Source organism: Dendrobates tinctorius, unplaced genomic scaffold (assembly GCF_039654945.1).
Source record: "Dendrobates tinctorius isolate UK_male_01 unplaced genomic scaffold, ASM3965494v1 ptg000158l, whole genome shotgun sequence".
NCBI classification, from domain to species: domain Eukaryota; kingdom Metazoa; phylum Chordata; class Amphibia; order Anura; family Dendrobatidae; genus Dendrobates; species Dendrobates tinctorius.
In genome coordinates this window covers 30588899-30614577 of record NW_027361825.1, presented here as the reverse complement: position 1 = coordinate 30614577, position 25679 = coordinate 30588899, and the positions used below count along the sequence as shown (strand labels likewise).

General features: G+C 43.9%; 1 protein-coding gene across 1 annotated transcript in view; it reads right to left on the bottom strand.

Annotated features, from left to right (window-relative positions):
• The window catches only part of LOC141052037 (cytochrome P450 2G1-like), a 129508-nt gene that overhangs the window by 57040 nt on the left and 46789 nt on the right, over positions 1 to 25679 (bottom strand). The window contains exons 2-3 of the mRNA XM_073549216.1: positions 11227 to 11389; positions 8933 to 9080 (exon numbers count right to left, since the gene is read on the bottom strand). Of these exons, the coding sequence (XP_073405317.1) occupies positions 8933 to 9080; positions 11227 to 11389 (311 nt within the window). The remainder of the gene's footprint in view (positions 1 to 8932; positions 9081 to 11226; positions 11390 to 25679) is intronic.

Below are 25679 nucleotides of genomic sequence, written 5' to 3'. Positions count from 1 at the left end.
TTTAGTAGACAGGACTAAACTGGAGGCCAGAGCTCAGAGAAGAGGATCACCAGCAACCCAGCAGGGCTTTGGCGGCCTTATATCCACTCAGAGATTCCGGATGTCCAATCACACTCCACCTGTTCAGGTGACAGGTTTCTCCCATCCAAATCAATTTTACTACCTCCTTTCACTAGCAGAGGGAGTTCATTCGACATCAAAGGTGAAGGAGAAAATGAGCTCATAACAGTTAGGGTTATGGTTGGTGTTGGTGTTAGGGGTTTGTTAGGGTTGTTGTTAGGGTTATGGTTAGGGTTGGAATTAGTATTAGGGGTGTGTTGGGGTTAGGGTTGGAGTTAGTATTGAGGGGTTTCCATTGTTTAGGCACATCAGGGGCTCTCCAAATGCAACATTATGTCCGATCTCAATTCCAGCCAATTCTGCATTGAAAAAGTCAACCGGTGATCCTTCCCTTCCGAGCTCTCCCGTGCGCCCAAAAAGTTTGTTACCCCCACATATGGGGTATCAGCGTATTTAGGACAAATTGCACAACAACTTTGGGGGTCTAATTTATCCTGCTACCCTTGGGAAAATAAAAATTTAGAGGTGAAATTATCATTTTTGTGAAAAAAATATCATTTTTAATTTTCATGGCTCTACGGTATAAATTTTTGAGAAGCACTTGGGGATTCAAAGTGCTCACCACACATTTAGATAAGTTTCATTGGAGGTCTAGTATCCAAAATGGTGTCACATGTGGGGGGTTTCCACTGTTTGGGCACATCAGGGGCTCTCCAAACACGACATGGTGTCCGATCTCAACTCCAGCCAATGTTGCAATGAAAAAGTCAAACGGCGCTCCTTCCATTGTGAGCTCTGCCGTGCGCCCAAATAGTGGTTTATCCCCACATATGGGGTATCAACGTATTCAGGAGAAATTGCTCAACAAAATTGTGGTTTATGTTCTCTTTTCACACTTGTGAAAATAAAAAAAAATGGTTCTGCAGTGAAATGTTTGTGAAAAAAAGTTAAATGTTAATTTTTTTCTTCCACATGGCTTCAGTTCCTGTGAAGCACATAACGGGTTAAATATCTTCTTGAATGTGGTTTTGAGCACCTTGAGGGGTGGAGTTTTTAGAATGGTGCCACTTTTGGGTATTTTCTGTCATGTACACCCCTCAAAATGACTTCCAATGTGATGTGTTCCCTAAAAAAATGGTTTTGTAAATTTTGTTGTCAAAATGAGAAATCGCTGGTCAACTTTTAACCCTTATAACTTCCTAACAAAAAAAAATTTGTTTCCAAATTTGTGCTGATGTAAAGTAGACATGTGGCAAATGTTATTTATTAAGTATTTTGTGTGACATATCTTTGATTTAAGCGCATAAAAATTAAAAGTTTGAAAATTGCTAAATTTTTGAAAATTTTCACCATATTTCCGTTTTTTCACAAATAAATGCAAGTCAAATCAAAGAAATTTTTACCACTAACATGAAGCACAATATGTCCCGAAAAAAAATCTCAGAATCAGCGGGATCCGTTAAAGCGTTCCAGAGTTATAACCTCATAAATTGACAGTGGTCAGAATTGTAAAAATTGGCCCGGTCATTACGTACCAAATTGGCTATGTCACTAAGGGTTTAAATAGTGTTGGCCTCTTTATCTACACTTTATTTCTATTGTTTTTATTGTGTGATTTTGTAACTTGCTTATACCCCTTTCTTTTACTTTTGATAGATATTATAATCATTTCATTTTATCTGGGTATTTATTAAGGTACATGTTCTGATCCACTCATTACACTTCTGTACATCTATATATTTGCTATATTTTGTTTGCTCACCCTCCATTTGTATATCTGCTATTGCCCTATTGGATATCTTATCGTCACCTTATTCCCCTTCTGTATTCATCTCTCTTTTATCACGATAAATTTCATTAATAAAGAGTGATACTACTTTCAATAATACCTTCCCAGCACATTCTTTTTATTAGTTTTCTTATTTTTAACGTCTTTCATTTGGTGTCTGCAGCTCCTAAGCAGAATCATACAAACAGCAAATAAACGCTAAAAAGTCTTATTCTGTAGTTAAATAAATCTCAGAACTCCCAGCCCCATCTGTGGAATAATTAGTAAGTTAAGGGGGGCATTCTATGTAATAACACATGACTCCAAGATCTGACTACACATAGGGTTTGTTTGCAGTCTGTAACCATGGAGACACATAGAGCCAATGAATCAACACTAGAAAATAAAGTAATTGCAAAAAATGAAAATTGATTTCTTGCAATTTTTTTTTCTTGTGTATTCAGCTCCCATGTAGACATACATGTCTCCATGGTTATAGAGCATGGACTTTTACTATACAAAGTTTAAGAATATATGTAGGATTGTAAAATAATGCAGAGATTTCTTAGATTACTTTTAGATTTTGTTGACCATAGTCGTTAAACAGCAAGCCAATCAGTGATTGTTTAATGGACTGTTTAGACAGGCCAACCGCATTTCCATGAGCACAGAATGATGGCCACTAAACAACTGTCCACTGGCTACATGCAGGCCTGTCATGATGGCAGAAGATTATAATAATAATAATAATAATAATAATCTTTATTTATATAGCGCCAACATATTCCGCAGCGCTTTACAGTTGAACAGTTTCAAACACAACAGTCATAAGTAAGGCCTCTTTCACACATCAGGTTTTCGCCGTCAGGCGCGATCCGGCGCTTTTGACAAAAACCGGATCCGGCGAAATGCAATGCCGGATCCAGTTCCCCCCCATTGACTTGCATTAGAGCCGGATCGAGCCGGATGGCCATGCGTTTCATCCGGTTTTTGCCGGATCCGGCAATGTGTCGTGATCTGGCGTCTGGAAAAAACGGCTACTGTAACGTTTTTTGTCTCCGGCGAAAAAGCCGGACACGCCGGATCCGGCGTGTCTGGCTTTTTCACACAATGAAAGCCTATGAGTGCCGCAATGCGCCGGATCCGGTTTTTTGGGGCTGAGCATGCTCAGTAGCTCTGCCCACAAGACACATATATAAAAGCATGACAGTGGGACCCTCAGCCACACCCAATATGCCACCCAAGAGAGCAACCAGGCGCAGGAGAAGGCAGGAGACCACTGCAGCAGCACCATCAGCACCACCACCACCCCAAATGGAGCAGCATGCTGAACAACAGGAGGGGAGTCCAGCAGCAGATGAGAGATGGTAATTATCAAATCCCCCATTCCTCCAAACTAGGGCCATGGAATATCAAGATATTCATTGGCCCTTTGTTTCTCTTTATTCAACAGCCGCCCAAGAGATGCAGCAGCAGCAACAGTGGCAGCACTGGCAGCACTGGCAGCAGCAGTAACACCACCCACAGGCATGGAGTCTGGCCAGCAGGAAGACAGCACATCTTCTTCTGGGAGCCCTCCCTCGCATCGTCAGCGTTTGACGGTAGTTTTTATTTCCAAAATCCATCATCTCTGTAATATATGTCTATTCATTGCCTTTTATTTCAAAACAGGAATCACAAGATGAAGAGGAGCTCCCAGAAGACGAAGGATGGGGTGGACAGACACCTGGAGTGGGCTCACAATTGGTAAGTTTTTTGCATCAAACGCAGAAACACAACATCACACTACACACAACACATAGAAAACAATGTTCTGCAGACCACACACAGCAAACAAATGCCTACATCCAAAGACATAACATTTTTTGTTTTCTTCTCTAGTCTTCCCAATCTGGTGCTCGGCCAAGAGGTCCTCGCAGTGCCTCCCAGGGTCGTCGGCGACAGCAACGCGGCGGTCACCAGCGTGTAAGTATAAATATTTTTGCTTTGTTTTTTTGCACTTTTTATTTCATTTCTTTTGTGGAGGCTAATTATGTTATTTTTGTCTTTTTCTTTAACAGCCTTCACAGCATGCTCCCGACTCTGACGGTGAGAATGGAGGGATTGATGTGGACCACCTCATCGATCTCGTCAGAGAAAGGGAGCCGCTATGGAATATGGCTGACCGCCACCATGCTGACCTGATCGTTACCCGACGACTCTGGGAGGAAATCTGTTCGCTCCTTGTGGACCACTGGGAGAACCTCGATGCTCGGGCCCAGATTAAAGAGCGTAAGTATATACAGGATCGGTTGCTTGATGTAAACCAGTGTTTCCCGAACTCCAGTCCTCGTGGTCCCCACGGATCATGTGTTCAGGATTTCCATTTACTATGGAAATCCTGAAAACATGACCCCTGGGGACCATGAGGACTGGAGTTTGGGAAACACTGATGTTGTATACTAACCACTCCTTTCTCGTTTCAGGGGACAGAATTGTGAAGCGGTGGCAGTCTGTGAGGGATCGTTTCAAGAAGGAGTTCAATAAAGAGATGCGGGCCCCGAGTGGATCTGGAGGGCGCAGGAGCAAGTACAAGTACGCACAAGCCCTGTCGTTCCTCCGGGAAACAATGGTCACCAGAAGGTAAATATTACACACCACATGTGAAAAGAAATGTTTAGATGTAACTTTTTTTTTTCAGCCAGGGCCATACCATGTCACTATTTTAATTGTTTTTTTTTCTCTTTATTCCACAGCACGGTGAGCAGCACTCGGGAGCCTGCACGATTGGACCCTTCTGAGGCGATCCCTGAGGAGACCGGCACCGAGGGACACTTCGACCGCCCCGGTACATCTGCACCTTCCCAGCCTTCCCACACATTCGACCCATCTGTCCCATCCACCAGCACAGGAGCATCGTGGCCGCCTACATTACATGAAGCTGCTGGTGAGGAGATCGCTTTCCCTTTACCCCACCCTTCTGCCCCTGCCACCTCTAGTATACCTGCGGGTACTGGGCGGCAGCGGAAGAGGGGTCAGGAAAAGACTTATGCGCCAGAGTTCTTGCATCTGAATGCATCTTTCCAGAACTGTCTAAAAGTCTTGTCAGAGCAAATCTCCGCAGGCTTTCAGCAGATCAACTCCAGCATTCTGGAGGTGAAGACACTTCTGCAAACCATGCATTCAGAAGCAAGATCTTCGCCAAACCACACCTTTTTCAGGTCTGTTGTGGAGCGCATGGAAACGCTCTCTCCTACCCAGCAGATGCATGTAATGCATTCATGCCACGGTGCTCTCCAGCACGTTACCTCCCAACCTCCTCCTCCCACCACAGTAGTTCCTCCACCTGCACCCCCTCCAGCCACTTTCCATCCTCCCCCTCCTATTACATACCATCCACCTCCCCACTTCCAGCAACCTGCCCCGTACCAAACTCCTTCCCCGTACCAAACTCCTTCCCCATACAACTTGCCATCAACATCATCTGCTCCTACAGTCCCTGCCCAACCCTCCACTCCACCGCCCACTACCTCTTCTGCCTCCCACATGTCCACCCATTCTGTAGCTTTTTCCACACCTTCACCTCTAACTGTTCCTTCCCCACCACGATCCCAGTCCTCTCTCCACACTCCCAGTGTCGAAGTGTCCCGCAGCCCCTCCAGCAGTATTTCCACCCCACACTACACAGATTTATAATGTGTTTTTTAATAAAAATGCCTATTGGTTTTAAAACCTTTATTAAAAAAGTTTTTTGCACATTAAAAACATTTTTTTAAAAAAAAAATATTTTAAATTAAAGTTAAATTATCGTTTCACAATGGTTGTCTGTCATTTCTTTCTGCGGCAAACTATGTTTAAAAAAAAGGCTAAATACAGGGTATTTCAAAGGTAAAAAGGTATTCAAAACCAGGTATATAACTGTGGGTACATTTTACCTTTTTGCCACAGTTGTGTTCCTGGTTGTGTTTGAAGCAAAGTATTTCACCTAAAAAGTTGTGTTTATTGTTGGTGATTTCCTAACAATGTACACAACTTTTGTTACAAGGTGAAATACTTTGCATAAAACACAACCAGGTACACACCTGTGGCCTAAAGGTAAAAATAGTAAGACCATGACAAGATAGCCAACTTTGGTTGGCAAAGGTATATACTGTTGGTACAGAAGGTACACAAGTTTGGTTAAGGGCACAAATCTTTCACACTCTGTCATCCTGCCAGTGTACTCTGCCTTGAGGTGACATAAAGTATAGTGCAAAATTGTCCCTCATTACTGAAACTGTCACAGAACTTCTAGTGGTAATGTCATGGTAATCTTGCAAGGTGGTTTCTTTAGAGGTGTCCTCAATGGAAATGGGTTCCTTGCAGATAACAAAATTGTGGAGTACCACGCAAGCTTTGATCACCTCGTCCACAGTTTCTGTCTTGAGGTTGATCGCAGTCAATAGGACCCGCCATTTGGCTGTCAGAATACCAAAGGTACATTCAACCATTCTTCTTGCTCTTGTGAGGCGGTAATTAAAAATGCGTTTTGTTCTTGTCAATCCTCTGCTAGAGTACGGTTTCAAAAGGTGTTCTGACAGCTGGAAGGCTTCATCCCCTACACAGACAAATGGCATAGGTGGACCAGATGTTTGCGGCAGCGGTCTAGGGGGTGGGAACTGGAAGGTGTTTCCATACAGTTTACGCCCCATGGCAGACAGTTTGAAAACTTGAGAGTCATTGGAGCAGCCATAGGCCCCAATATCAACCGCAATAAATTTGTATTCCGCGTCAGCGATGGCCATGAGGACAATTGAAAAATATTTCTTGTAATTGAAATATTCCGATCCCGATCCGGCTGGCTTTACAATGCGGATATGTTTCCCGTCCACAGCGCCCAAGCAGTTCGGAAACTGACATATCTGTTGAAACTTTTCTGAAATTTCAATCCACCTCTCTGTTGTGGGCTCTGGTAAAAACTCTTCAGCTAAGGGGTCCCATAGTGCACGGCATGTGTACTTCACTATTCCAGATATGGTGGAAATCCCGAGTCTGTACTGGAAATGCAGTGACGAAAGGGATTCTCCAGTTGCAAGAAATCTGTGGGGATTTAAAAAACAATCAATTAGTTTAAAATCACAGCATTACATACCAAAACTCAGCTATAACACTTGGAGATACAAACTACCACCAACAAGATTGCAGTGAAAGTGTGCTCTGATGCGAGCATATCCAATAAATGTGGCTTACCTTAAAGTCACTATCAGACGCTCTGCGGGTGAAACAGAGAAGCGGCAATAGGTGTCCGATTTTCTTATGAGGTGTGCAATGCGCTCCACCAAGTAATCAAAATTCTCCATTTTCATCCAAACATATCCAAAAAATTTATCCGGGTTTCGTCTAAGGTCCATGCAGAGTGTAGAATAGACCCCACGCGTTATTCTCTTGGCTGTGATGGGGTGGATCCACAAACGTCGTCTACGATGCCTGATGCGCTGCTGTCTCGCTCTCTCCTTCTCCAGAACAATCACCCTCAAACGATTCGCCTCCGCTGTAAAATCCGCCAAATTCTTCAAAATATTTCCAATCACAACATCCATCTTCGCCAGTAACTTGCTCTTCTCTCCAACCTGCACTTTCTCCTCTACAACCTGTCAAAGAAGGGCTGTAGGAACATGCTATATATAGTTTTTCAGTAGCCAATCCCGTTCGGAAGGCCACAAGGGGCGATTTTAAAAACCGGATCCGGCGTAAAACGGAACAAAAACCGGATGAACGGGATGAGACGGATCCTGTTTTGTCTGTCAAGAACAAGACGGATCCGGCAGAAAAACGGATCCGTCACATCCGGTTTTACGAAATATTTGCCGGATCCGGCGCTCCGGCACGACGCCGGATCGCGCCTGACGCCGAAAACCTGATGTGTGAAAGTAGCCTAACAACGTTAACAATACAATAATTAAAGCGAAATAAGACGACCCTGCTCGTGGGAGCTTACAATCTACAATGAGGTGGGGGAGATACAAAGCACAGGTTTGTATTTACAATGATGTATTTACAATGATGGTCCAGCCATCTTCAGGGGTTGGGGGTTAGATGGAGATAGTGAATGGGCTACACACACACAAACATAACATGACTTTGATTACTGAATGTGATAGGCCGCTCTGAACAAATGTGTTTTGAGCGAGCGCCTAAAACTATGCAAATTGTGGATGGTCCTAATATCTTGGGGTAGAGCATTCCAGAGGATTGGCGCAGCACGGGAGAAGTCTTGGAGTCGGGAGTGGGAGGTACGGATTAGGGCAGAGGTTAGTCGAAAGTCATTTGCAGAGCGCAGCGGTCGGTTAGGCCGAAAGACAGAAATGAGGGAGGAGATGTAAGGGGGTGCCGCACTGTGGAGAGCTTTGTGGGTGAGAACAAGTACTTTGAATTGTACCCTGTAATGAATTGGCAGCCAGTGTAACGACTGGCGAAGAGCGGACGCGTCTGAGTAACGATTAGCCAGATGGACAACCCTGGCTGCTGCATTAAGGATAGACTGGAGAGGGGAGAGTCGAGTGAGAGGGAGGCCAATTAATAGAGCATTATAGTAGTCCAGGTGGGAGTGGATCAGAGTGACAGTGAAGGTTTTTGTTGTTTTCATGGTGAGAAAAGGGCGGATTCTAAAGATGTTCTTTAGGTGTAAGCGGCACGAGCGGGCAAGAGATTGTATATGGGAGGTGAAGGAGAGATCGGAGTCAAACATAACACCCAGACAGCGCGCCTGCTGTTGGGGTGTTATTATGGTGCCACCCACAGAGAGGGAAATGTCAGATTTAGGGAGGTTAGTAGATGGTGGGAGCAGAAGAAGTTCAGTTTTGGAGAGGTTCAGTTTCAGATAGAGAGCAGACATAATGTTGGAGACTGCAGACAGACAGTCAGTGGCGTTCTGTAGTACAGCGGAGGTAAGGTCAGGGGATGATGTGTACAGTTGTGTGTCATCAGCATAAAGATGGTACTGAAAGCCAAATCTGCTGATGGTCTGTCCAATTGGGGCCGTGTAGAGAGAGAAGAGAAGGGGGCCAAGGACTGCGCCCTGAGGTACCCCAAGGAAATATTTCCTTCCTATTTCTCCCCATGAAATATAAAGAATTCTACTTTCCTTTATGTGTTTTAAGTTCCTCAGTTAGAAAATGGGCCTCCTCCTGGATCCTCTCCTCAATACTTCTCTTGCCCATGCCAAAATTTCTCAGAGTAATCAGGGTAAATCGACGTAGCTGTTTCCAGCGTTCTCCATTGCTCAAGATCATCCCTAGGTTAAGAAAAAAATAAGCTTTATTCCTTACTGTTTGCTGAAAAAAGGTGTTTACAATATGGAACTCATTAACAGCTTTTCCAATTCTTAGTTACACTGGGGGCAAAATACTGTAAGTCAGAATTTTTTTTTTTTTAAAAAATGGAAAATGTGCTATGATGTTAAAGTTTATTCCATAGATCATAGGAATTGATCTGTAGTCATCTATCTAAGATGGATTAAAGGGGTTGTCTCAATAAAAAGAATACCTTATAGACAGGAGCTATAGTACGCGACAAATAAATAATTTTGTGAAAGCTACTGCAAATCTGAAATAAACAGATGTTTTCAGTCTGCCAGAGTAGGAGAGACTCTTTCAGAACATCTTTCCATTCTGGCTCATAAAAGGTGGTCCCGAGGTGGGAACCCCTTTGGTGACATTAACATGCCTGAATAGGGCATCTGTACAGGGTTTTCTTCATAGACAATAAGGCTTGGATGTTTCTTTCTGTAACTTAGAATCATAGAATCATAGAATCGTAGAGTTGGAAGGGACCTCCTGGGCCATCTGGTCCAACCCCCTGCTCAAAGCAGGATTCGCTAAATCGTCCCAGTCAGATGTCTGTCCAGCCTCTGTTTGAAGACTTCCATTGAAGGAGAACTCACCACCTCCCGTTGTAGCCTGTTCCACTCATTGATCACTCTAACTGTCAAAAAGTTTTTTCTAATATCTAATCTGTGTCTTCTCCCATTCAGTTTCATCCCATTGCTTCTAGTCTTTCCTTGTGCAAATGAGAATAAAGTTGATCCTTCTACAATGTGACAGCCCTTTAGATAGACTTACATAGACTTACATAGACTTCAATCAAGAGAACAACATACATATGTGGTCACCTCTCCATTTGGTATTCTCTTGGAGGTACAGACTCCATGGTTTATTGAATAGGGGTATATGGACCCCTTCTCGTGATAGATGGGGCAGAGGCCTAACTTAAAGCCTTCAAGTAGTGGAGAAGAATTGGTAAATTTGTGCTGATGGTTTTGTAGTCACAATAAAGGTCCCATATGCGGTTTCAGAATATTTATGTGGTTTCATTCTCAAAGTGCTTTGAAGTTATCAAAGCTCTTCATCAGGAATACCACAAAAGTGCAGTCTTCAGATGAAGAATTTTGCTAACTTTGAAACACATTGAGAATAAAACCACATAAATATTCTGAAATCGCATATTTGACCTTTATTGTGACTTCAGTATCAGCAGTGCAGATTTACCCACTCTTCTCAACTACTTGATAACTATGATACTTTGAATCCTCCAACCTGCTGGTGTTGCAGCAGCTGGTATTGCTACTTCCCAGAGGGTTAACAATCTAAATTCCCTATCAGTATGTCTTTGGAATGTGGGAGGAAACCGGAGTACCCAGAGGAAACCCATGCAAACATGGGGAAAACATACAATCCTTGCAGATGTTGTCCTTGGTGGGATTCGAACCCAGGACTCCAGCGCTGCAAAGCCACTGAGCCACCGTGCTGCCCAAGGGACCTCCACCCATCAGACCTTTAAGCAAATCCTGTGCATATACAGTACATGACTAAAGTGTTAAAAACCCCTTACGATGCATTTACACTGGATGATAAGTAAAAGCATTCCCGGGAACACTATTTTCCATTTATCATTCTGTCTAGACGGGCTGTCAAGAACCCACCGAAAAAGCAAAGTGATCGTTTGTCAGGTGAAATTATTTTCAAGCTTGTTTAACATAATCCTTCTTGGCAACACATCATCCTTTATATAGTTACATGATGAAAAAAAAGAAGAAAAGAGTTTGCCTTCGTTGGTATGAGCTGCTGAGAGCAATGATATTCTTTGCAGACAAAATGATCATATTATCGATCATTCTGTGCCCAAGGAAGTGCATTTCAGGCTCTTAAACAACCACCATTTGGCTTCCATGTAGCTGACTGGCGGTAGCTGGCAAGAGTCGGCCAGTGTAAATGCAGCCTAAATAGTATGTCTCTTAAATCTAACAGTACTTGAAGTTTGCAGATATTTTATTACTATGACCGCCCACCACCATCCTAAGGCAAAACTATCTGTATTTTGCCTTCATGCTTACACTTTGATAGATATTCAAAGTTCGAAAAAACAAAGTAAGAGAAATTTACCATGAGCCTGGAAAAATCTGTCCAACATCGACATCCGTCCCCTATTGCTGAACTCATCTGCTTGGTCAATAAGAGCATCTTTGACCATTTGGTAGCCAGCGAGGATTACTACTGGCCGTGACCCAAAGTAGAGAGTATACACTGAGCCATACTTCTCCCTGAGCTGCAATTAGAGAGAAAAAACATTACTTTACTCACATCTTTTGATCAATAATACATTTATAATTGCACCATGATAATAATACAAAAGTCATCAGAGACGAGGCCTTTCCGGCTACACTCCCGAGAGGCCATTAAACTATCTTTTTCTCTGAAACACTACTTCATTTCAGAGTCAAGTATGCCTGGATGAAATTATGCAGCCAGTTTCTGATACATGCCGCTTGTGGATCAGACAGCATTTATCAGCTGTCAGGTTCCTTTCAATATCACAAGAAAGGCTACAAATTTTAATAATCAGTAAAATGCAAAAATTGCTTGAACAAGCTCTATCCGATATGATCCATCTAAGAAAATTGTGAAGAAACTTTTAATGAAGATTGACCTGGAAATTTGCATCTGCCCTGTGAACTCTTGAACTTTAATTTCTATGTACTGTTGGAGTCTTTCAAAGAACTTTGATTAATGGACATAACTTTAACTTCATAAAGGGCAGTAAATACTGTTGTCAAGTACATCCCTTTTTATGAATACTTTTTTTGCAGATGACATCAAAATGAAATTACTGTAGCAATATGTTATATGATGATGTGGCCTCTAGGGGTCTCACTACATTTATGTATGTACTATAGTCATTTTTGAAACTTGTTGGTTAGTTGTTGTTAGGAGATATCTTGTAATGGAGGACTGCACCTCCTGTATTAAAAAGCCTGCAGATATCCACAGAGTGTGATCCATGATAGGAAACAACTAACAGAACATGGTGGCAGCTGGGCACAGAACCTGCAAATCCTCAGAGCTTGTGTGAGGCTGGAACTGTACAGAGGATCACAGCACCTGCAAGTGCAGATTCCCTAATATTATTGCAAAACGGAGATTGGGTTGAAGCCCACTCAGGGACTGGATGTCACTTCATGTAATCTGTTCCCGACTTGGAGACATTGGAAGGAAGAGTTTACATTGTATGTGGCCCCCAGTGATGACAAATAAAAAGTAAAGCTGTTTTATTACCTTATTGGGGAAAATGGCAGAGAATTAGCCCACACCTTACTCTCAGACACAGACTACCTCCTCCTAGCAGATATTGTGCAGACATATGACAAACACTGTGACCCAAAGAAGAATGAGACAGTGGAAAGATATAACTTTTTCACAAGACATTAGGAGGATGGTAAATTTGTGGATAAATATCTGACAGAGCTGAGGAGACTTGCAGCAACATGTGGCTTTGGAGAGATCAGGGACAGTCTAATCAAAGACAGAATGTTGTGTGGCATAAGAGACAGTCATCTCAAAGAAAGATTACTGAGAGAGGAAGACATGACTTTAGAGAAATGCATGCAAATCAGAAGGGCTGCTGAGCTGACAAAACACAGCCTGAAGATGATGGCACGTACCAGTGATAATGAAGATGATAAAGTACATGTAGTATCTATGAAAGGAAAGACAAGACCAAGCTCCTCTATATGCACTGTCCACTGCAATTATTGTGGGAAAAGACATGAGGGAGAAAAAAACAAGTGTCCAGCAAATGCGGAAACCTGCAGGTCAAGTGGAAAGAAGAATCATTTCTCAGCTGACTGCAGGCTGGGAACAGGCAAACAGTACAGACAGCCCCACACTGTGACACCAGACACTGACAGTGCAGAGGACATTACATGGCTACAACTGTAGCCTGCAGCAGGGAAAGTCTATTATTATTATTATTATTATTATTATTATTATTTATATAGCACCATTGATTCCATGGTGCTGTACATAAGAAGGGGTTACATACAAATTACAGATATCACTTACAGTAAACAAACTTACATTGGCAGACTGATACAGAGGGGAGAGGACCCTGCCCTTTCGGGCTTACATTCTACAGGATGGTGGGGAAGGAGCAGTTGCGGTGTTGGTTGAGGAGGTAGCGGGGTCATTGCAGGCTGTAGGCTTTCTTGAAGAGGTGGGTTTTCAGGTTCCATCTGAAGGATCCAAATGTGGTTAATAGTTGGACATGTTGTGGCAAAGAATTCCAGAGGATGGGGGCTATTTGGGAGAAGTCTTGGAGGCAGTTGTGTGTGGAGCGAATAAGTGTGGAGGAGAGAAGGAGGTCTTGGGATGACAAGAGATTACGTGAGGGAAAGAATGGGGAATTTAGTTCAGAGACATATGGGGGAGACAGATTATAGATTGCCTTGTAGGTCAGTATTAGTAGTTTGAACTGGATACGCTGAGGGAATGGAAGCCAGTGAAGAGATTTGCAGAGGGGAGGAGCGGATGAGTAGCAAGGAGAGAGATGAATTAGTCGGGCAGCAGAGTTAAAGATGCGAGGGTGTTAGCAGGGATACCACAGAAGAGGATGTTGCAGTAGTCGAGGTGATGAGAGATGATGAGAGATTATGAGGGTGTGCACAAGTCTATGTAGTCAGTAGTCAAGGATGCCAAGCAGCTTTATGCAACATTCTTGTTGGATGAGAAGCCCATTAGATGTCAGCTGGATTGTGGAGCAAGCTGTAATGTAATTCTATCTGCTCTGCTGAACAAACAGGTTTCTATTGAGCCAACTGACAAGGTATTGGTGATGTACAACAAAAGTGTTCTGAAACCGATGGGGACATGTAAGCTCAAAATACAGAACCCATGTAACAGGAAGGGTTATAGAGTTGAATTTACCATGTTGCGTGATGGTACACATGTACCATTATTGGGATTAAAAGCTGTTCAGACAATGGACTTCATAAAAGTACAGTCTCAGAACATTATGTCTGTTGAAGTTTCCCAGGATACACCAAATCTCAAACTAAATGCAGAGCACAACTTGGATATTCAGAACATAAAAACAAAGAATGCTGATTTATTAGAAGGTGATGGGTGCTTTGAAGGTAAATATAGGCTAGAAATTGACAACACAGTGCATCCTGCCAGATTATCTGCAAGAAAAGTGCCTGTAGCTTTAATGCAACCACTGAAAGTAGAACTGCAAGATTTACAGAGAAGAGGCATGAGAGCACCAGTCCATAAGAGAACAGATTGGATCAGCAGTTTGGTCATAGTGCAGAAACCATCTGGCAAGTTAAGAATATGCATTGATCCTAAGCCACTCAACAAGGCGCTGAAAACATATCATTATTACCCAATGCTGACATTAGATGATGTTCTACCAGCTCTATCAAAGGCTAAAATATTTTCTGTATGTGATGTGAAAAATGGATTTTGGCATGTGGCACTAACTGAAAAATCAAATTTATTGACTTTTTCTTCACCATTTCGTCACTATAAATGGCTGAGAATGCCCATGGGACTAAAACCTGCTCCAGAGGTGTTCCAGCAGACGTTAATGCAGGCTTTGGAAGGACTTCTTGGAGTGAAGACAATAGCAGATGATATACTAATAGTGGGAGAAGGTGAAGATATGGAATCTGCAATCAAGGATCACGATCAGAAGATGATACAATTTTTGGACAGATGCAGAGCAAAACACATAAAGCTGAACTTGGACAAATTCAAACTGAAATGACAGAAGTGGCCTATATTGGACATCGTCTGACTTCAAATGGTGTAAAAGTGGATACTTAAAAGGTGAAAGCAATACAAGATTTGCCTCCCCCTACTGATGTTTCTGGAGTCCAATGATTTTTGGGCATGGTAAATTATCTCTCCAAATTTTGCAGTCATCTGTCAGACATGTGTGAGCCACTGAGACAGCTAACCCACAAAGATGTGCTCTGGGAATGGACGGAAAGCCAGGAGACTGCTTTCCTATCAGTAAAGAAAGCTATTGCAGATGCAGCAATCAAAAATTAGCAAGTGATCTACCAGCCGGAACATAATAGATTAGCAGCAAGCTAGCGCCGAATAACTAACAACAGATAAAATAAATCTACTTTATTTCAACCTATTAAAAAGGAATATATCCTAATAAAAGTGCACGTAAGAAAGACAAACGAACAAATAGAGACTATCACAATATATTATTCAGATAGTCAAAAATGAACCCCAATAATCTCCTTATAACAACACTATTTTTGTGAAAACCACTATCTTGTATTCAGGGGCGATATTTAACAGTCCCTCTGAACCAGGCTTTCACACTATCACAGGATCATTGAAGCCAAAAAATCCCATTCCTTATTTGTCATAAAGAAATGAAATATGAGAATTGTCTACGATATAACATAAGCTCAATCAGAGCAACAAAATAGTACAACCCCCCATTCAAAAAGGGGCACCAAATTTCATAGACACTATAGCAGCAGTACTTTGACTAAGGCCTCTTTCACACTTCCGTTTTTTACAATCAGTCACAATCCGCCAGGTTTTGAAAAAAACGGATCCTCAATTTTCTTTTGAGGATCCGTTTTTTTCCCCATTGGCTTGCATTAATGGCGGATTGTGACGGATTGCTGTCCGTTGCATCCGTTTTTTGTGAGGATCCGCCAAAAGTTGCTGTCCGTCACCATCCTCAAAGATTTCAAAACGGAGCTTGCAAAGTTTTTTTCTGTGGCGGATCCTTCAGACACTGATTTAACCCGAAATTCTTTCTGGGTGCCGGACAAAATAAATTCATTCTCTCTCTCTCTCTCTCTCTCTCTCTCTCTCTCTCATGGAGAGGTGTCAATTAGTTCACTCCAAGTCAGCCAGGGGACTCCCCGCAGCCTCAGTGATGTCAGAGGGAGTCCCCGGCTGACCTGAAGTGAACTAATGACCTTGGGAAAAAAGTCAGAAAGTTTCCCATGCTAATTAGTTAATCTCCAGGCAGCCAGATAGGCTGCGCAGAGCTGATCTAATCCATTCTGGCTGTAGTTTACAGTGAGGCTGGTTGCATTAGCACCGGTCCTCATTGTAAACTATTTAATCCCTTGTGAAGGATTGCAGCGTGGGACATGACTGAGCAGCGGAGAGGTAAGGATATAGTTGCTTTTTTATGTTATATTTTTTGCAGGACATGGTTTTATTTTGGATTACCAGAGTAATAAAAATTTGTCAAAACCTAGGTGTCTTTCTTTCATTAAAATACTTTTTAATTAATGCCTGTGTGTGTTTTTTAACTTTCATAGTCTAGGGTTAATAATGGATCGGTGTCTTATTGACACCTCTCCATTATTAATTGGCTTAATGTCATCTTACAATCAAATGGTGACATTAACCCTTTGTTATTAACCCATTCGCCACCCCTACAGGCAATGGGAATAGAGTGGATAAGTGCCAGAATTGGCACATCTTATAGATGCGCCTTATCTGGGGTGTCTGGGGGCAGATTTTTGTATCCAGGGAGGCCAAAAACAATGGTCCCTGTCATGGCTATAAAAATCTGCCCTCACTCACCTGCTTTACCTCTCTGGTTGCGATTTTACAGCGGGAGCCCATGCATTTTTTTACAACGAATTAACCCCTTAAATTAACACCTAGACGTCCCAAATTTGGCACAGAAACCCTCATCTAATTATTAGTCAGGGACATATAAAAAAAAACATGAAATGAAATGGTTTACTGTATGTAAACCATGTGTCATTTCATGTTGGGTTGGGGAATGATTTTACAAAAGCCGGCAATTGAATTAGCGGCTATTCTACTATGTAGAAATCTATGACATATAAATTTTTATATATATATACTGTATATACGTATATATGTGTGTCTCAATAACATGTATTCTATGTGTATATATCTATTCTTTCCTTTTGTGTTTTAACCTGCCATAGGGATCCATTATATGTCCATTTTGCAAGCCTCCGACAAAATATCACCAGACGGATGTCAAACGGATGCTTAGATGCGAATAAGATCGGATCATCGCAGGAAATTCGGATGACAGACAGATCCCTGGTCAAGAAACCTTGGTGCGATTTCAGTCCGTCAAAATAGGACCCATTTTTTTATCGTTGTGTGTGACACCAGCCTAATACAAAATGTGGGAAAACGGGTACTGGATAACAAGATAGCAAGTATATACTGTATATTATAGGGTACAATTTAAATCTCCATATAGATAGTCCTGTAGTCACTGTGAGACGCTCACTCAGTATGGATTTGACCATAATACAAAATGTTGAAAAAAGGTACTGGATAACAAGATAGCAAGTATATATATTATAGGGTACAATTGAAATCTCCGTATAGATAGTCCCGTAGTCACCCTCAGATGCTCACTCACAATGGATTTGACCATAATACAAAATGTGGAAAAAAAGTTACTGGATGACAAGATAGCAAGTATATATATTATAGGGTACAATTTAAATCTCCATATAGATAGTCCCGCAGTCACCCTCAGACGTTAACTCAGTATGGATTTGACCGTAATACTAAATGCTGAATAAAGGTACTGTATAACAAGATACAAGCAGTATATAGCATAGGGTAAAAATTGTTATCTCCATATATATAGAAGGAGTAAACCACACACGCTCAATCAGTATGGAAGATACCGTAATAAAAAATTTAGAACAAAGGTACTGTATCAGCAGATACCAGGTGTATCCAGTTTAGGGGTAATTGTAAATTTCTGCCTATATTTCCGGAGTCAGACACAGACACTCACAGGCTCAGTATGGATTACACCAGAATTTAAAAAGTAGAAAAAGGGAAATGTATTCGAAGCGTACACCAGTATACAGTGTTGTGGTACTTTTAAATCTTCGTATATATTTCAGTCTCAGTAAGCCAGTCCAGACTCTCCGCTACTGGAAACTACATAGATACAAGTACAGATGGAAAGTCGAGTGTTTGCAGAAATTTGGGAATTACTAATCATGGGAAAACCTCCCGGTAGATTTTGCAGAGGCAATGCTGACCCTCAATTACTTTGTGGAGACAGCGAAAATGGTTCTTTGTAAAGAAAGGATTTCTGTATCACAGTAGCGTGGATCCCATCACCTTTACTCATCTCCATGAAATTGTGATCACAGGGAGATGTAGACATGGTCCTCACTGCCTATGTTGATGTTTCTGGTCACTTGGAGTGCAAAAGACAGAAGCCACATGCCATAGGTGATTCTATTGGATTGGCATGAGAGGAGACATTGATAAATGGTGGCAGGAATGTCACACGTCTGTGACTAGGAAAACTGTGAAAGCTGATCATAAAGCACCTCTGCAACCGATTGTGAGTTGATGTCCATTACAAATGGTAGCCATTGATCATCTGAAGGTAGAGGCCAGCAGGATAAGCCATAGCTACATCTTAACCATCATCGATCAGTACACCAAATTTGTAGTGGCCGTCCCTGTGAAGGATTTAACTGCCCAGATTACACATCGGTGGAGCACGGAGAGATAAGTATTGCAACTTGCAAGTGCTGTGGCCATGAGCAAGCAGGGTGGCACACTCGTGGGCGATGGTACTGGCACAGGGCCCCTCATAGTACGCTGGTGTGTCTGACGGCGAGTGGGCCCCCCCACCGTCAGAGACACCGTCTTGTACTCTGAGGGGCCCTGTGCCAGTGCCGTCGACCAAGAGTGGGCCCATCCACCTGTTCAGAGCAACGGCACTTGCCCGGGTGCGCCAGGTGGTGACCCCAGCCCTTGGGGGGGCAGCCCAGTTAGGGAGGTTTGAAAAATGGCATATGTTGATGTGTAGGCTGCACATTCAGCAGCTGCAAATGGCGAAATTGGGCAAGTCCGAGGAAGAGGAGGGCAAAAGCGAGCCAATTTTCTGGCAACCTATGTGTCATAAGGGGAACGTGGGACAAAAACCTTTGAAACCCATGCATGGTTCATTTTAATAAAGGTTAGATCATCAACATTTTGGGTTGACAGACGGGTCCTTTTTTCTGTCAGGATTGATCCAGCAGCACTGAAGACTCTTTCAGATAGCACACGAGCAGCAGGGCTCCTGTAAGGCATATTATGCCAATTCACGCCAGGTGTCCAGTTTACAGGCCCAATAGTCAAAGGGGGATGACCTGTGAGGGAGAACATCAATATGGGAGGAGAAGTAGTTTGTAACCATAGTTGACAACTGCTGTCTCCTGTCACTTGCAATCGATGCAATATTATCAGTCGTGTGAGCGGTACTTGAGAAATCAGTCCACAACATGGTCATGAAACCCCTGTCTCCAATGCTACGCCTGTCTCCAATGCCACTTTGGCTGTGTGCACTACAAACACCTCTTCCATTTTGCCCACTACGGGTCGTGGGAGAACCAGCACCGCTGCTGTGTGCTGGGAAAGCCTCAAACAAACGGTTTACCAGAGTTGCTTGTTTGTTAGCCAATATTATCTCTAGGTTCTCCTGTGGCATGATGTTGTGTAATTTGCCTTTGTAGCGTGGATCGAGGATGCTGGCCAACCAGTAGTCATCATCCCTCATCATTTTGGCAATGCGGGGGTCCCTTTTTAGGATCCGCAAGTCATAATCACACATGTGGGCCAATGTCCCAGGTGTCAATAATGCACTGCCACTGCTGGGTGGAGGAGCACTTTCTGGCAAATCCACATCCCTACAGTCACACACAAACCCTGTACCTGACCTTGGCATGCCAATATTTTATCTTGCCCCCTGAGAAGCATCCTCCTCCCCAAAATAATCATCCCACTCATCCTCCTCCTCCTCTTCTTCCTCCACCTCGTCCAGGACAATTCCCTGACCAGGCAATGGCTGACTGTCATCAAGGCATCCCACCTCCTCCTCCTGTTCCTCCTCCGCTGCAGACGCCTGATCCTTAATGTGCGTCAAAGTTTGCATGAGCAGACGCATAAGTGGGATGCACATGCTTATGATGGCGTCGTCTGCGCTTACCAGCCATGTGCACTCCTAAAAACACTGAAGAACTTTACAGAGGTCTTTCAGCTTCGACCACTGCACACCCGACAACTCCATGTCTGCCCTCAAACTGCCTGCCCGTGTATCCTCCCACAAATGCATTACAACCTGCCTCTGTTTGCACAGCCTCTCAACCATGTGCAGGGTGGAGTTCCACCTTGTTGCAACCTCTAAGATTAGATTGTGAGTTCATTTTTGTACCCTTCACCATTGAGGTCTGATGATCTCCCTCCTCTGGTGAAGGAAGGTAGTGAGGCTGATTACCAAACACCTGGGCAGCTAGATGATGACTGGGTGGCTGGTATTGAGGACTGGATATAAGGCTGCCGAGGCACTTCTTCCTGGCTGGTGATTTCCTGCTGGATTCTTGGAGACCAGTCTGATTCCTGCATCTCAAAGCTAAGTTTTTCTGCTCTGCCTTGTACTCTTCAGTTTTGTTTTTGTTTTGCCTTGTTTTTTGGGAGTTCTGCCATCCCCGGCCGGGGGTGAGCTGAATTCCATTTTTGTCTCTGATCTGTTGATCTTTTGCTCTGTCTTCAGAATATACCTGAGTGCTGATATAGTCTTTTGAAGCCTAGCGACTTCAGGGCCTGTTTTTCCTATCAGTCGGTTGGCTCATTTTGAATAGGGTTTTTGCGGATGGCAGACAGCAGCTGGGAATTCAGTTGTCTTTCTCCTCTGCGTTTCACCCTCGGACCAATGGGCAGACGGAGAGAACAAACCAGACTTTGGAGTCGTATTTGAGATGTTTTATTTCTGCCGATCAGGATGATTGGGTTTCATTTTTGCCCTTGGCCGAATTTGCTTTAAATAATAGAGCTAGTTCTGCCACTTTGATGTCACCTTTTTTTGTAACTTTGGGTTTCACCCTCGATTTTCTTCAGGGCAGGTGGAGTCTTCTGCCTGCCCAGGTGTTGACACTGTGGTGGAGAGAATGCACCAGATCTGGGACCAAGTGGTGGATGAGTTGTCTCTCTCCCAGGAAAAGGCCCAGCGGTTTTCCAACCGGCGTAGAACCGTTGGTCCCCAGTTTAAGGTGGGTGATATGGTTTGGTTGTCATCAAAAAATATCGCTATGAATGTGGCTTCTCCTAAGTTTAAGCCTAGATTTATTGGACCTTACAAGATTTTGGAGATTATTAATCCGGTCCCTTTTCGGTTGGCTCTTCCTGTCACATTTAAAATTCATAATGTGTTTCATAAGTCCTTGTTGAAGAGGTTTGTTGAACCAGTAGTTCCTGTGGTGGCACCTCCTGTCCCTATATTGGTTGAAGGTAACATGGAATATGAGGTAGAGAAGATACTGGATTCCCGTCTGGCTAGACGGAGACTCCAGTATTTGGTTAAGTGGAAGGGTTATGGTCAGGAGGATAATTCCTGGGTCTCTGCCTCTGATATTCATGCCGAAAGATTGGTGCGTGCCTTTCATCGGGCTCACCCGGATCGCCCTGATGGCATGGATGAGGGTTCGGTGACCCCTCCTCAAGGGGGAGGTACTGTTGTGAGTTCATTTGTACCCTTCACCATTGAAGTCTGATGAACTCCCTCCTCTGGTGAAGGAAGGTAGTGAGGCTGATTACCAAACACCTGGGCAGCTAGATGATGACTGGGTGGCTGGTATTGAGGACTGGATACAAGGCTGCCGACGCCCTTCTTCCTGGCTGGTGATTTCCTGCTGGATTCTTGGAGACCAGTCTGATTCCTGCATCTCAAAGCTAAGTTTTTCTGCTCTGCCTTGTACTCTTCAGTTTTGTTTTTGTTTTGCCTTGTTTATTGGGAGTTCTGCCATCCCCGGCCGGGGGTGAGCTGAATTCCATTTTTGTCTCTGATCTGTTGATCTTTTGCTCTGTCTTCAGAATATACCTGAGTGCTGATATAGTCTTTTGAAGCCTAGCGACTGGGCCTGTTTTTCCTATCAGTTGGTTGGCTCATTTTGAATAGGGTTTTTGCGGATGGCAGACAGCAGCTTTCCTATCCTGTCCTATGTAGTTAGCTTGGGCCCCATCATTTGCTCAACCTATCTCTCTATCTGTGTTAGTGTTTTCATCTTGCTTCACAGTCATTATATGTTGGGGGCTGCCTATTGCTTTGGGGTCTGTTCTGGGGCAGTTTAGTTTTTTCCCTTTCTGTCTTTAGGCTATGTAGTTCTCCGGCTGTGATCGAGGGGTCTAGGGCACCGTAGGAACCCCCCACGGCTACTGCTAGTTGTTGTGGATAGGTTCAGGGGTCTGCAATCCGATAGCTGCCAACCTCTCTGGTTTTTCTGGACTTAGCTAGTATTTTGTTTTTTCCTCCTTCCGTGACTCATCATAACAGCGGTGCTTGGGGAGGTGGAGCAATCGCTGCAGCTTCTGCATACGACTGGAGTGTACGGGCGAGCAACGGATGTGCGAGCACAGTCTTCGCACCTTATGGAGCAGGGCTGTTAACTCCTGATAATTATTTAGGAAGCACTGCACCACCAGGTTCAAAGTGTGAGCCAGGCAAGGTATGTGTGTGAGTTTTGCAAGGGCTATGGCTGCCACAAAATTCTGCCCATTGTCACTGACCACCTTGCCTGGCTCAAGATGTAGACTGTCCAGCCATGACTGAGTTTTTCGCTGCAAGTAGTTGGCCAGTACCTCTGCGGTGTGTCTGTTGTCACCCAAAGACATCATCTTTAAAACAGCCTGCTGACACTTACCACTAGCTGTTCGATAGTGGGACACCTCGTGTGCAACACTGCCAGCTCTGGATGGAGTGCTCGTGCGACTGCGCTCTCTGGACGAGCTTTCACTTCTGGAGGAGGAGGAGGACGAGGGTTGAACACCTACAGCCAACTGTTTCCTATACTGTGGGCAAGGCAGCACTGTTCCACCGCCATTGTCCCCTGTGGAGCCTGCATCCACCACACTAACCCAGTGCGCAGTGATGGACACGTAGCAGCCCTGGCCATGCCTACTGGACCGTGAATCTGTTGTGAGGTGCACCTTTCCACTCACTGATTGTTTGAGTGCATGGACAATGCGGTCTTTCACATGCAGGTGGAGGGCAGGGATGGCTTTTCGAGAAAAGAAGTGCTGACTGGGTAGGTCATAGCGTGGGACAGTATAGGCCATGAGCTCGTGGAAAGCTTCGCTTTCAACCAAACGGTAGGGCATCATCTCTAATGAGATCAGTTTGGCAATGTAGGCGTTCAAGCACAGTGTACACGGATGAGAGAATGAATACTTTCTTGTCCTACTCAGAGTGTCTGCTAGGGTGAGATGGACTTGAGAGCTGCATATGGGGGGGACTAGCGGTGGACTGGATGGAGTGAGAGGAGGTTGGTGATGGTGATGGTATTGCTGGTGATGGCCTAGATTCTGTGCTTCCTTGCAAAACCATTGTGATTCCCTGAGTGCTTTGGCTTTGCAACGACACCTCAACATTTATTGCTGGTGGTGTTCTTACCGGTGGCGGTGGTCTTACAGTGGGGAAAGCGATGTAGCGTTGCTGGTTACTTTCAGTCAGAGCAGGTGCACATGTGCTACCTGAGGTTTTGTTGTCCGTCCACGCTTGCCAGTGCATGGTGGTTAAATGTTTAAGCATGCAACTGGTATTCAAATTTCTGAGATTTTTCCCTCGGCTAAAGGTCCTTCCGCACTTCTTACAGGTAACCTTTGCCTCTTCAGTTGGATTTTGGACAAAGAATTGCCACACTGCACTCTTCCTACTATGGTATACATTTTCTGGGCTTGCACGCTGTTCTAATTTGCCAGTCTGACCAAGCTGTCCTGCAATTCTTTTGGTTTTTGGTCCACGTTTTTGGACAGCTACAGGCCTGCCAGATAACCGCTGCTGTGATGTCAACGCCTGCTGCGGATCCTTCTCATTATCTGAACTATTGCCAGCGGCACCCTCTTCCCCAATGGATGTCTACAACTGGGTCATCCATCACCTCCTCTTCAATTTCATCTGCACCTTCCTCTGAGTTTCATCAGGTTCAGATTCTGGCTCAGTAGACTGCAAGGGCAATGTAGTGCTGTGGTCAATGTACCAGCAGAATAATCTAGCAGTGGCTGTGCATCAGTGCACTCCATGTCAGATTCATCTTGGACTGGGGAATTCAGTATTTGACTGAATGCTACCGCATCCTTCACTTTTGGTGGGGGTGAAGGACACAAGGAAAGGTGTTTTTCATGACCAGAACCCTGCACTGACGACTCAGTGCTTGCAGGTTTTGAATGTTCAGAAGAGGAGGCAATAGAGCTCGTGGCTGTTTCGGCAATGCACGCCAAAACCTGTTCCTGATGTTCTGGCTTTAAAAGCGGTTTTCCTACTCCAAGAAACAGGAACCTTACAGGCCTTCTTGTGCCAGACAATGACACAGGCTCAAAACCTCCTGCCTTAGCTGCTATTGTGCTTTTGGCATAACCAGCAGATGCACCACTATCACCATCAGTACAGGCTGCCCCCCCACCCATGTTCACGGCCTCTTTCAGCATACTTCCTCATGTTTGTGAAAATGTAACAAAAATACCAGCAGATATATGGTACTGTATGAGGAGCAAGCAGCTGTATAAGGTGTAGGTAAAAATTTAAATTGTCGTATACGTTTCCTTAGTCAGAGACGCTCTCCCAGTATGTATTTGACCGTTATCCAACCAGCAGATAAACGGTACTATATCAGAAGCGGGTAGCTCTATACTGTGTATGTATGGAAAAATGAAAATATCTGTCTGTTTACACACAGATAGCATGTATTTGTCCTTGATACCAGCCAGTACATGGTCGTGTGTGAGGAGCGTACACCTCTATACGGTGTATGTATGGAAAATATAAAATATCCGTCTATTTTTTTCCATAGTCACACACAGACGCTGTCTCTGTATAGATTTGACCTTAATCAAACAGCAGATATAGGATACTGTTTGACAAACGGACAGCTCTAGATGGTGTATGGAAAAATTAAAATTTCCGTATATGTATTAACGGAGTCTCACACACACGCTGTCTCTGTATAGATTTGACCGCCATACAAACAGCAGATATACAATGCTGTTTGATAAGCGGACAGCTCTATACGGTGTACAGTATGTATGGAAAATGAAAATATCCATCTATCTTTTTACGGAGTCACACACAGATAGCATGTATTTGTCCGTGATACCAGCCGGTACGCGGTAGTGTGTGAGGAGCGTACACCTCTATACGGTGTGTGCAAAAATGAACGCTCGCTAACTGTGCAGAAAAAAGGAATGAAAGTATTTTTGCTTTGAAAAAAGCAGTCTGCACAGCAGTGTGCACACAGCATTGCAGCTTTCAGGTACCCCAGCCTAATAACACCAGCGCTGCTTCACACAAAAGTGTGAAAAAATGAGCGCTCCGTAAAGGACCTTTTACATTTAGCGATGCACCAGCGATCCGACCAGCGATCCAACACGGTCAGGATCGCTGGTGCATCGCTAAATGATCGCTAGTGAGCTTTCATACAGAAAGATCTCACAGCGATGCAGCAGCGACGCAGCGCACGATACTCACCTTTCACACACAGCGATCCTGACGTCCTCCCGCCCGCCTCCAC